At 37.2% G+C, this 13,838-nt stretch overlaps 1 protein-coding gene across 6 annotated transcripts in view; it reads right to left on the bottom strand.

Annotated features, from left to right (window-relative positions):
• Positions 1-6,259: 6,259 nt before the first annotated feature.
• The window catches only part of st3gal3b (ST3 beta-galactoside alpha-2,3-sialyltransferase 3b), a 76,145-nt gene continuing 68,566 nt past the window's right edge, over positions 6,260-13,838 (bottom strand). For all 6 annotated transcript variants that reach the window (XM_052128285.1, XM_052128288.1, XM_052128289.1 and 3 more), the window contains 2 exons: positions 12,001-12,147; positions 6,260-9,245 (listed from right to left, as the gene is read on the bottom strand). In XM_052128285.1, coding sequence (XP_051984245.1) covers positions 9,156-9,245; positions 12,001-12,147 — 237 coding nt within the window. In that variant the 3' untranslated portion in view covers positions 6,260-9,155. The remainder of the gene's footprint in view (positions 9,246-12,000; positions 12,148-13,838) is intronic.

Genomic DNA, 13,838 nt, shown 5'->3' with positions numbered 1-13,838 from the left:
AGATTAGGCTCTTCTTTTTTGTAGAAAGATTTGTAATTAAAAAAAAATAAATTTATATCCATTTTCTCCCAATTTGGAATGCCCAATTCCCACTACTTAGTAGGTCCTCATGGTGGCGCGGTTACTCACCTCAATCCGGATGGTGGAGGACAAGTCTCAGTTGCCTCCAATTCTGAGACCATCAATCTGCACATCTTATCACATGGCACATTGTACATGACACCACGGAGACTCTCAGCATGTGGAGGCTCATACTACTCTTCACAACCCATGCACAACTTACCACACGCCCCATTGAGAGCGAGAACCACTAATCGTGACCATAAGGATGTTACCTCATGTGACTCAACCCTCCCTAGCAACTGGGTCAATTTGGTTGCTTAGGACACCTGGCTGGAGTCACTCAGCACGCCCTGGATTCGAACTCGCAACTCCAGGGGTGGTAGTCAGCATTAGATCTCACCGAGCTACCCAGGCCCCCCCATTAAAACAAATAATTAAAAAAACAATTATAATTATTAAAAGTTTAAAATAAAATAATTTGGCCCACATAAAATGACGTTGAGCCCAAACTCTCCCAAGCAGTGTGTGCATGCGTGCAAGAGAGAAAGATTTTGGCAATTGATTTATTTAAAATGGCCAGATGTCATTTTTAAAATGTTTAAATATTTTGGGGGATATATATAATATCAAGAATAAATTAACTGAAGAGACGTTATTTTATATAGGCTACTGTATACTTGGCTAGTTTTGACTTCTATGCTGATAATTACCCACATGGAAAACAAACTGAATTGCATATTTCCACAAATTTTGGTTAAGGAAAAAACAGTTACCTATAGGAAACAAGGCAGCAGAATGCCGGAACAGGAACAAAAAAAAAAAATAAATAAATAAATAAATAGTTTCAGCTCAGAACAAACTAAAATTAAAAACACTTTGTTTTTAGCCCTTAATCAACAATGTGTACGAGAAATACAGAATAGCAGACAAAAATGCATTGATTCTCTCAGTCTTCCCTTGTTTGTTTGTGTGTATTTGTGTTAAGCCCTCAAAGCATTGTAAGAACATGCAGTCCCAATTTGAAGTTTTAAATGTCATGAAGGGGGTGAGGGTAAAAAACTTAGGAGTTGTTTGTAGCCACATCTAACAGAAGCAGCATACCAAAGCAAAAACAAACCAGAGCAGCAAGCATTTGTCCACAACAGTGGTGAGCACATGGGGCTTTCTAACCATAAAACTTTTTTTAACCCATCTATTTACTCAACCGCACCATGATTATTCTAATTATGTTGTAAAAAACAAGAATTCACATAACATTTTTTACATTAATAGTGGGAGAAAAGGATAGCTCAATTAATACGCCTGTTAAAAAACGCTCATCATCACGTGCACGTCTGGGTATTATTATTCTTTAAGTTATTAATCCAGCAGTGAAAGAAACCCTTTTACAATATGAACCATTAGGCTCATTCCAATTTATCACAAAAGTTGTTTAGCTAATTCTCAAGAGCATAATACAAGGAACATGATTCCAGATGTGTAGGTCAGTTAAAAGTCTTGCATCTTGGTTTATGTCCTGATCTCCTCTTCTTTACACACTTGCTCACTGTGCAGACAAACTGAAAAGGTATTTTTTTTTAAACTTTTTGCAGACTACTGAGACACTCAAACCAAAAGAATTTGACACGTAAAAGGTAACAAGTTCCAATAAAAAGAGCAATGAGTCATATAAGGAGATTATAAGAACAGCAGCATGAACGTTTGATTGTGAACTGCAGAAAACTCTGAATGAGGTAGCTTTCTCGCTATCCAGAGGAAGGAACCTGTATTGCTTCAAAGCAACATGATCACACGGAAATCAACACGTTGCTTCCAAAAAAGTTAATGTACCCTGAATTCTACCCCATTCTGCCAAATTACTGACGAGCACCATGTCCCATAAGACATTTTTGCATCAGTTCAAGTGTGATCATATTTCCCACTAGCACTACTCCTAGATGAGACACATTGAATCCAGGAAGTAATCACATTCAAAGAAACATTGGGGAGCGTGATTCCTAAGTTTTATTTTCGCTCTCAAAAAAATAATTTGTACTTAACTGACAGTACAGTTTAAGGTTGGCGTTTGGGTTAGCTGGTATGGTTAAAAAAACATGCATTCCGGTTGATTGTATTACATCATTAGAACTACAAATACAACTTGTTTTGGCGTATCTCTGTGGACATTTCACCCAAAAACTAGAGTGCACACATGCACATATGTTTAACAACTTGCAGCTTCGGCCACAGTGGGGCAGTGTTTAAAATTTCAGTGAGCAAAGACCGATTTCAGCAGCAGAACTTTGACCTACTGTTGACGAATTCACAGTGTGATTAATCGTTTCAGAGTGCCCACAATGTTTGGGCTTAGACTGCAGCATGATAATTAGGATATTTAGCATGAGGTCACCATAACTCCAGCTAGTGTTTTCTTTTTGAGTGATTTCAGGCTGACAAGCAATTTACACTACTCTCATGTGTCATGTTAAATGAACGGACCCTTCAGTCAATGTAATTGCCGATCAGATGACGTTCTTTGCTTGACGTGATTTTGGGTGGACAATTTATGGGCTGCTTCTCTCACCTTTCTGAGTTTATGAGGCAGTGAGGTATCAGCTAGAAGATCATGGGTAGGATTCCTTTTCTAAGAGGGAACAATATGTCTGTCCACACAAATAAACACACCATCAAATCATGGGAGCATGTTCTCTAGGGTGGCTTGCAGTTTAATAGCAATATCTGAGTGAGCTATTGAGCTCCAACAGTGAGTCTTGGGACAAAGACTTCCAAATGTGGACAAATGTGTGTGAACATGTTTTCAAGACTTTGCGATTGCTATGGGACTGTTAAGTCATCTCAAGCAGAGCTGCCAAAATACAACGGGATTGAGTTTTGATGCCAAAATGTGGAAGGTTATATTACTGGCATACATATTTACAGCAGGACATGCGTTACCGCAGCCACTTTAAAGGGCCTGAGTGTCACCCTATCACAATACAGTTATAACATCCAGCAGCTGTGCCGCTGTGCTCTTCCTGCCTCAAGCCCAGCTGCGATCATGTCCCACTGTTTCAGCGGAGCTTCCAGAGCCACTCAAATGAAACGAGATCCTTGTCAAAATTCAACTTGAGTGTAACAAGAAAAAGGAGAGGAAAAAGTGTATTTTATATATATATATATATACACATACATACACACACACACAGCATATTTTTTCTTTCTCATTTTCACACTATTTACTTTCACACAGTCCTTCTATGTGGGTAGGGTAAGGAAGAACTGATTGCATATCCTCCTGATTGCCATTTCCAGAAGGCCCTGATGGATCTGAATTGTAACTGACACTTAATTTGTTAAAAAAAAAAACACTATCAAACATCCAACTAAACAAAAAGAGTAATGATCAATTAAAAATAGAGAGTTTTTGAAGACTGACCTAGACAATGATCAACTAAATATAATTAAGAGGCCAAACTCTTGGGTTTAGATCAGGGGTTGGGAACCTTTTTCCAATTAAGGGCCATTTGAGTATTTACTAAATTATTCACAGGCCATACAATTGCTTGCGGTTTCTGATAGTAGGTTAAAATTAGTGTGCTTGGCGTTATATGCTCATGCACCAATACAAAAACACTGAAAGGTTTGTCTATTAAACAATGTTTTACGTTGTTATAATTTAAAATGATTTCTAATCATTGTTTTAATTTAATCTTTTTCAGTTAATTGAATCAAGACCATTTTTTTGCTTTTCAAATTAATTCTGAAATGATCTCGAGGGCCTTATCCAGACATGAGGCCTGACATTCCACAACCCATGTTTAGATCATTGCACGTAAGTTTCCAATTCTGATTTATTTTGGGTCTCTCATGATGTCTTTTGGATCACAATTTTACATAAATTCAGCTATAATCAAATCACACACCAACTTACTCAGTAACTAGAATGCTAACACAATGAAGTATAGCATTCTAAGGTCCTAAGGTCCAAATACTTTGATGATATGATGCTAGGAGTCTGAATCTTTGATTGCTGAATGTGTTTCTTACTTCCAAAACAGGTTAGCCCAAAATGTATTCAGAATAAAAAAAATTGTTTTCAGTGCTAAGCTTGTGAAAACAATTATGAATCAGATCAGACAACACTGAGTGCATACTTGTTGACTGGTGATCTGGCTGTGGTTTTGACAGCAGGTCACTGAGTGCAGCTGCATCATGATGCTACGCTGAGCTCTGGACATCTACATTCCCTCTGGAAAATCCCAATCCATCATCATAAGGGCAACTAACCACCAAAGACACATGTCAACGCACCAGTCACTACCAATAATACAGTGATTAATCAATATATATATATATATATATATATATACACACACAGACACATACAGTTGAAGTCAGAAGTTTACATAAAATAAGGTTGAAGTAATTCAAACAAATTTTTAACAACTCCACAGATTTCATATTAGCAAAATATAGTTTTGGCAAGTCGTTTAGGACATCTACTTTGTGCATGACACGAGTAATGTTTTCCAACAATTGTTTACAGACAAATTGTTTCACATTTAATTGATTATATCCCAATTCTAGTGGGTCAGACATTTACAAACACTAAGTTAACTGTGAATTTAAGCAGCTTGGAAAATTGCAGACAATTATGTCAAACCTTTAGACAATTAGCTAATTAGATTCTGATAGGTGGTGTACTGAATTGGAGGTGTACCTGTTAAATTTTTGGCCATAATGACCATCATTATGTTTGAAGGAAAAAGTGTGAGGCTTGCAGGCCAAAGAACACCATCCATACCATGAAGAATGGGGGTGGCAGCATCATTTTGTGGTGGTGCTTTGCTGTTGGAGGGATTGATGCACTTCACAAATTAGATGACATCATTAGGAAGGAAAGTTTGTGTATATATTTAAGCAACATCTCAAGACATCAGCCAGGACGTTAAAGCTGTGTCACAAATGGGTCTTCCAAATGGACAGTAACTCCAAGCATACCCCCAAAGTTGTGACAAAATGGCTTAAGGACAACAAAGTCAAGGTATAGGAGGTATAAGGTATAAAAGCATGTGAGCAAGGAGGCCTATAAACCTGACTCGGTTACACCAGTTCTGTCTGGAGGAATGGGCCAAAAATCCAGCAACTTATTGTGAGAAGATTGTGGAAGGATACCCAAAAAGTTTGACCCAAGTTAAACAAATTAAAGGCAATGCTATTAAACACTAACAAAGTGTATGTAAACTTCTGACCCACTTCTGGTAAAAGAAATAAAAGCTGAAATAAATAATTCTCTGTACTATTATTCTGACATTTCACATTCTTAAAATAAAGTAGTGATCCTAACCGACCTAAGACAGGGAATGTTTTCTACAAAAAAAATGTCAGAAATTGTGAAAAACTAAGTTTAAATGTATTTGGCTAAGTTGTATGTAAACGTCAGACTTCAACTGTGTGTAAATATATATATATATATATATTAGGAGGTTTGTGTTCAATTAGACAGCCAAAATGTGTGTAGAGAGCACTTTTAGCACAAGCAGAAGATACTCATAACAAAGAAACTAGGCAGATTCTCAGGAAATATTGCCCCCTTTGAATTCCCATGACTCACTAATGATAACAAGAAAAGGAAAATAAAAATAAACAATAAATATAAATCAGACACTACTTAACATCACAGATTTAACTCTGTTTAGTGTGTGATGCAAATAAATAAACATAACATTTATTTTAAAATTTTTGTTTCACTTAACAACAGCCAATTTGTATAGCTAAATTAATAATTTAAGAGTCGTCCTTAGAAAACCCCATATTAATTGGACTCTAATCTCAATATTGGAGGATATGTCCCCCTCAACGTCTTCTGAGGTTTCTGCCCAGGTAATGGGAAACTGTAATTTCTTGAAAGCCCAACAAAAACTTTTTTAAATGAAACAATAACAATGACATCATTGGAAGTTTTTTTTAATGCTTAAGTAAAAAATCACTGCTTCCTGAAAATGGGACAAAGACCTTCAAAACAGGATTCAATGTCCTGTTCTCGAGTATAGTAAAGAGATAAAGATCAGACACGCAGGATTCCAATTTAGGCAAAACTGCCCAACACATTTATTTTACTACAACTTCAAGATATATATATATATATATATATATATATATATATATATATATATATATATATATATATATATATATATGAAACAATAATGCTTTATTTTATTTTGAAATTATCATCATAACAATGCTGATTGGTGGTATACTGCACAGTATAATTTCACCATTCTACAAGGGCAAATTACTCTTTTAAATGTATTTTTATTTTATATTTGTGTTTCAATCAATCAGAATTATGACTGCTTCCTGTGTTGGTAATCTGATGAGCTAGTACCTGGTGTAGTAAACATCTCTGTTGTGCAGTGTAATATGTTTAACACAAGTATGTTTCCAGTACCTCCAGCAATGTAGTGGCTTTTCTCTGAAAGCTCACATATTATTACCTAAAACAAGCACTGCTTAAAATGTCCGGTACCTCCTTAAAAATGAAGAAAAAAAAAAAAAAAAAAAAAAAATCAATTAGTTTTTGGAAATAAAGGCGATCTAACATGTAAAAGTAATAAAAAAAGAAAAGAAAAGTAAAACAGAGGTAAACATTTTTCTGCTTGGTGTACAGTAAATGTCTCAAAATGCTGCTTCTAAAAGTACAGAGGCAGGATACAGAATGGCAGTGTACCACAATGTCAAGTGATTTTGAGGTCTGAAAAGGTACTGAATTGTGGTGTGGATTTATAACACAAGCAATTTTGGAAAGGGGTGAATATGTTTCCGAAGAAACAAAGGCCTTCAACTCTGTACCAAAATAATTAAAGAGATTTCGCTCCTTTCCAACATAAAAGAAGTTGTAACGTAATAACTTGACATTCAGGAGATAAAAAGCCTCCTGTGCTTAGGAGAAGGGCTGAATTGAAGACATGCTTCTTCAGGAGATAAAGAGCCTCTCATGCTTAGGACAGTGTTTCCCAACCACTGTGCCATGGCACACTAGAAGATTGTCAGGTGTGCCGTGGAAAATTATCAAATTCCAAAAATAAATAAATAAATACATGAAAACCAATAATAATTTCAGGGATCCAAACGCCTCACCTTTTGGAGAAATTCGCCATTTTGAAACCATAATAGGTCATTTTTGGGATTGTGGAAAGCAATGATTAATGTGCAGAAGTGACTGATATTTATCCGCGTTAAGGGTCTTTGACATGACTCTCATCAGCGCAGCAGAAAACATTGAAGTCTATGAAGTGACGTTTTTCACACACACGTGTTTGCTTCACCAATAATGTCTTTAAGAGTTCTAAGCAACAAGAAATATTTAAAAACTGTCCAAATTTGTGAAGAGACATTGAATGTATCTGTGGCAGGGCAGAGGGCGGGGCCGGGTCGTATTAGGCTAATCAAGCCTCCGAGGGATAAAGGTCGATTGCAGGGTGTCGTGCGGGAGAGAGAGATCGTTAGCGGACATGTCCGTCATGTGTGTTTATGTTGTCTTTTAAGTTTACCATTAAACTATTATTTATATCGTCAAGCCGGTTCTCGCCTCCTCCTTTCCATTGATCCTTTTACAGTCTCATAATTTGTTTTAATTAAATATTACCTTATCCTTTACGAATATCAGAGACCCCAGTTATTGAACTAATTTAAATTCACCAAGAAAACGCTTCGACCTAAACATAAACAAGTATTTTTATTACTTCCTGCTATCAAAGCAACTGCAAGCTTTTTTCTCTCTTCCAAATACATGTTTTCAATGTTTACTGTGCACACCTCCCACTTTTTTATGTGGCAAACTCGTAAAATCGCCCCTCTGTGTCGCGTTCTGCAACTCTTGTCATGTGGAGGGCAATGCGGCACTTGATGCAGTGTTCAGCCTCCAGAACCAAATTAAAACTGCCACGAGAAGTCGTCTGTCCGAGACAAAATCGCAAAATCTAATGACAATTACCTCAGCATCAGTCTCCCTTGATGTGTTTGAAGTCAGTGCAGACCAGATGGAAGTTGAGTTGTCGATTGAGTTCTGTTCAGTTCATTTTTTACGTGTTTCACATTTTAATCATATTTATTTTTTGTAGTATTATATTTGTTTTTTGTAATATTACGTTGTTCATCTGTCGTGTTTTAGTGGCCTCCGTGGTCACTGCAGGGGAAAAAATCTGCTTCGTCTGTTGTTCATCGGTTCTCTTCATAAGCAAATAAATGCATAATCTGCTATATGCTCGTCCTGTAAGTTCATGATTAAAAATGAAAATGTGAAGAAAAATAAAAGCTATTAAATGTCTCACTATCATTAAAATTTGAAAATTAAAATGACGGTAATAACAGATTATGATGGAATTTTTACAACCCTGTCCGTCAAAATGATGGATGATGAGAAAGTCTATCGCAAGCACTGTATGTGACTTGTTTTTTTTGCATTGCCGAATTTCAAATATTACAAGTAAACACGCTACTAAGACGGGCAGAAAACATGGACACATTCTTGAAAAGGAAAAATATTGACGATAGTTAGCCTATGTGGGATTTTTGTCGTAAAAAGTGTGCCGTGGCAGAAATAAGGTTGGGAAACACTGGCTTAGGAGAAGGGCTGAATTTAAGACATGCTTCTGCCCCTCCACACACAGGGGCAGGATATGCACTGAGTGACCTGGACGGAAAATCACATGTGAAGGCAGAACCCCTGGGGGTCGTTGCAGTTCATTAAAATGCACTGTAAAAATCTTTGATATTTACATCGTTAATACATTCAGGCAGGAAAGAAGAGCCATCTCCTCCTCTAGGTACATTTGGCACAATCAGTTAATGTTGCGATTGGCTCCTCAAGCACTGTTTGTCACCTCAACAACTTTGATATCTTCTGTTCAAGAACGGGACAGACAGGAACAAAGATTGTCTCGCGAGACATTCAAGAACCCTTCAGTGTGCCGCTCAGAGGAAACCTGCCGGTTAGAAGGCATGTGTGCATCATAACTGAGGCAACGCTCCCACACTGGTCCTCATGTTGGGTCTCCCAAGACTTTTCTGTATCTAGTCCTCTGGGAAAGGCACCCACCTAGGGAGGTTCAAATCCCATTTGTCAAGTCTGTGATGACGTTGGACTTTACCAACTTGCGAAGAAACTCCTTCTCCTTTGAGATGTTGTGAGTCCATGACTGTGGGGAGGGGGGGGAGACATAAATAGAAAACTGTCATTTCCAGTGGAATTGGGCTAATGTTGCATTTACAATTATGTTTACACTGCCAGCTAAAGCTCTACAATTCTGATTTTTTTGGCATATGTTTGACACTATGTGATTGATGTGATGTATTACTGATGAACATAAACAGCATGAAGTCACAGAGAACCAGTTCATTTCAGGACACATTTGGGGTACATTCAAAAGCTGTTTAGTCTCCTTCCACGCACAAAACATCTGCTGGTTCTCCAAAACAAGCTATGGCAATCTTTCTTGTTTTATGCAAATATTCACCATGAGGGAGCACAAAGAGGTCAAAATGAGTGAAGCTACATTAATTCTCACATCTACAGCACTTCAAATCTTCTACTATCTTTTATTACAACAATAACTGAAGCACAGAGTGACAAGAGACGGAGCCGAGTGTGGTCTGGGATCAGAGACCTGGAACTCTACCGACTCCTGTGAAAACCATCTTTTCCAGCTTTCTTTTAATATACTATTTTTCTTCAATGTGATTTTCAGATACAGCCCAAGTGCTTCGCTGAACTTCACCACAGAGGAACTACGGGACTGGTAATTTAGGATGAAACCAGAGCTTCAGAATCCTGTGAGAAGCCCTGGGTCTGAATGGGTGGTTCCCTGACAGAAGGTTCTGGGCCCGCTGGGGCCAGGATACTGGGCCAAGCCTCTTGCCTGAGTCTCTGGGCTGTCTGCTTCAGCCTGTGTGACGGATCACATTCACAAACAGTCCAGCAGATCCAGGAGTAAAGTTTCAGTTTTCATAAGAGAGAAAAGGGCACAGGCCAAAATGAATGGTGGGTTAAGAGTCTCCTCGGGCCTATCTGCCTTAGGGAGAGAAGACCTGAAACAATCTCTTCCTTATGTTTCTATGCTTAGAGAAACAGTTCTTCACATGGAGTGGACAAATGAACAGAAACAGTGAGGCTAAATACATTACCAATACAGTATTTTTTCATATTTGTATTGTTTGTTTCTACCTTCACATTTAGTAATAGAGTAGTGATAAGAGGACAGGACATTATGGGGTAATTAGGACAGTAGGACTTGGTAAAAGTCCTTTTTCCCCATTAATCGTGATTTTCAATTGAATGATCCAAATATTGATTCTTTATATTACAAGATTGATCTTTTACTCCATTCTAGCAGGGCCCATTGCGTTTAACAAGACAACCATTGGTTAATATTGTTAATAGGCCAAAAGGAAAAGAGAGTAGAGAGAGAAACTACACAAATAAAGAGAATCTTAAAGACATAATTTTGGTAACTCCTGCACTGTTTGACATACTGACAGGCGACTTATGTGCGAGTGTGCCCGGAGATCGCTCGCAGAGTTGCGGTACTGCAATAAAATACACAAATACACCTTAAAATTCTGTTTACTAGCATGTCTTGAATATTCATTAAACAACAACAAGAAAAAGAGAAAACCACTCACTGCTCTTAATCACTTGAGTAGCTTTAAAAAGTATTAATGTTTTAGAATCATACAGTGAAAACAAGTAATTTAAGTAGTGTTGTTACATTTCATTACTTTTTAACCTTTAATTTGAGTACAGTTTTCTTAATTTAGTATCTTTGTTCTTTTGTTTTCATTTGTTCTATTGCTTGTAATTTGTTTATTGGTTCACAATTTATTACTGACCATGTACTTGTTTTAATTAATTACTAAAAAAATTGAAATACTGTTTACTCAAATTAGATAGTACTTTGTTACGGTATCAAAAATGGTATTGAGAATCGTCAAACTGCTTTCATATGTAAGCAAAATTGACAATCAAATCCAATTGAATCGAGAGCTTGTGAACTGAAATCGAATGGAATCTGGCAGTCTGCATCGATACCCAGCACTAAGGGGCAGAATTGGACTGGTAAACTGTTGCGTGCCAAACTCAAACTTGAGCGGCATGCAATGCTCACCATGGCTCAATTGTCAGAGCATATGCACAAACCACAAGGTCGGAGATGTGATTGAGTGATCTACAAACAAAATGTATACAAAACTACCCAGAAAGGTTTTAGAAAGGTCTTTAAATGACCTATATAATAATTTCCAACAAGCTGGTAGAACAACCTATTACCCTAATCCTGGCATTTACCACTTAATGTAACTGCCGTTGGAATGAATCCCTCACATCACAATTGGGCTGAAGACTGTGTACTCCTGTCAAAATCTTCAGACAAATAGCCTATTCTGTCACAGTACGTGTAAACCACTCACTGTACAAGCCCAACAGCTTAAATCCCATTCGGATAAACATTACCCAACTCACAGGTCTTAGTCAGGAGGAAGTGACTGTGTAGTGCATCACCAGTACCTGACTGTGATTTGACAAGGATGGGTGCCAGAGCAGTCAGGAGCTAACTGTGCATTAACAGCTCTGCTTTATGATTGTGCTTTTACAGCCATGGTAAATGTGGGCAGAGAGTAATTGAAAAAACATAACAACAAAGTTATCTTCAAGAGGACTGAACAAAAACAAACAGGACAGCAATGAGCCCAGGACATTCTGCTTATGACATTGTGCCATTGTAATTTTCCATAAATTGAACAAACAGGAGCACACACTTATTTGTCCTTGCTTTAAAATCTAACATGTAAAAAAAAAAACATTAGTTCACATTAGTCTTCCAAGAACCAAGAACATTTCTATCTTGAAATTCATCTGACACTTTGCCAATAAAACAAACAAACATATAAAACGTATACCTCTTTAATGGCAGACATTTTGACTGTTTCGTAGTAGTGTAAGGGTGCATGAGGCATGTTCATGTCGTAGCCAAATCCAGCAACAGCGACCTCATCACAGTTATGCAGGGCCATTGTAATGGCGACGGTGCCCAATGTTGGAATGTTCTATGAAAAGAGCAGAGTTCATCACTGAGGTTCTACATTGAGAAAATTATGAAGCAATTTAAATGTTGTGCCATCAGTTTCTTAGCACGCAAGTTGTTGACTGGACCACTGGAAAATAAAATATTTACATCCAGTGAACTGCACTGTTTTACAGATTCATGAAAAAAAAAATCCTTTTGTTTTCTTTATTCTATGACCTCAGCCTTAATACAATATCTTGCACTTGTTTATTATTAGTAACATGACCAAATATTGATGCAAATCATATTTTTTTATAATAAACAAGGAATTATAATTTATTGCTTGTTTAATAGCCCTTGAAACCCAAATGCTAACATACCATAAGTAATCCAATCACATCTACAGCACCACAGCAAAAATAGTTTAAAGTCTGCACTGAATGCGATGAGACGCAACTTTACTTTTTCACGAAAGCGTGAGACACACACACACACCCAAAAAAAAAAAAGAGAAAAAAAGCACAGTAAACACTGAAAACATGCATTTGGAGAAGTGAACAATATCCTTGGAATTTCTTTGATACATTAATTGCAGAAAGTAATAAGAGGACTTGGATTTAATTTAGTTAAATAAATGCAGTCTCTGGATGCTCGAAAATAATAAGATAAATATTTATGGATAAAAAAAATTACAAAACATTTAGTACCTATTCATAAAGTTCAATAGTTTTTAAATATTTCTTGTATATTGCATTGTACGCTAAATCACATTATTGAGGAACAAAAACATGTAAAAATCACTACGGTGTTAAGTTGGAACTGGTAAGATAGACTCTGCAACATGCCAGTTGTCAAATTGGCTGGCTCTTTGAAAGGTCAATGGCAACGGGGTTGAAATTGTTTGAACTTTGAGCACTGCGTTGCAATGCTAAACAGAAGTGCAATGCGGCACTGTGGACAACGCTGACGCTTTACTCCATAGAGATCAATTGATTGGGCGACACTGATGAGTCCCGTAGAAGCCACTTCTTGAGACAATTCCTTAATTAATCAGTCAAAAAGACTGATGGTATCGTTTTGAATCAGTTTGAATCAAAAATTATACACTGAATTCATCAGAGTATGGAACTTAACATCTGACTCGCTTGCTGATTGGATGTTTATATGAAATGTGTACTAACAAATTCTCAAAAGCTTTTGTTGTAACCAAGGGTTTTAATAATCATTAAACAAATATGCATTACAGGACCAATTATAGTTATCAATCATTCTCCAAAATCATAATCATGTACTAAACAAAGGCTCTATCAGATCTAATAAAATGTCTCATCAAATGTCAGCATGTATAAAATCCCAAACCAAGAATAAATAATCAATGCTTGCAGTGCTATATTTTAATCAATTTAACATCACTGTCTGTAGTCTGCTTTTTGGTCCAACTCCTCTGGAACCCTCTCTCAAGTTTGCATGAGCACTGGCTTAGGTCTGGCCCGCAATTGTTAACTCGTCTTGAGCTGCATGTGATTAACAATTTGCTTAAACAGACCCCCACCCTTGACACACCAATTTCAGGAGGCAGACCTTCACTTCCTCATCTCCCAGGGGAAGTCAACCATTCTAAATCATTAGTTTGCAGTGGCCTAGGGTACAGCTCACTCACACACACATAATTAGTAGTAAGATTGGGGCAGTGTACCCAGCACTAAGCAGGTGGGTGTTTGGGGTGCTCAA

Source organism: Xyrauchen texanus, chromosome 6 (genome assembly GCF_025860055.1).
Source record: "Xyrauchen texanus isolate HMW12.3.18 chromosome 6, RBS_HiC_50CHRs, whole genome shotgun sequence".
Classification (NCBI taxonomy): Eukaryota; Metazoa; Chordata; class Actinopteri; order Cypriniformes; family Catostomidae; genus Xyrauchen; species Xyrauchen texanus.
The sequence above is the reverse complement of the archived record's forward strand: the minus strand, read 5'-3'. Positions and strand labels throughout refer to the sequence as shown.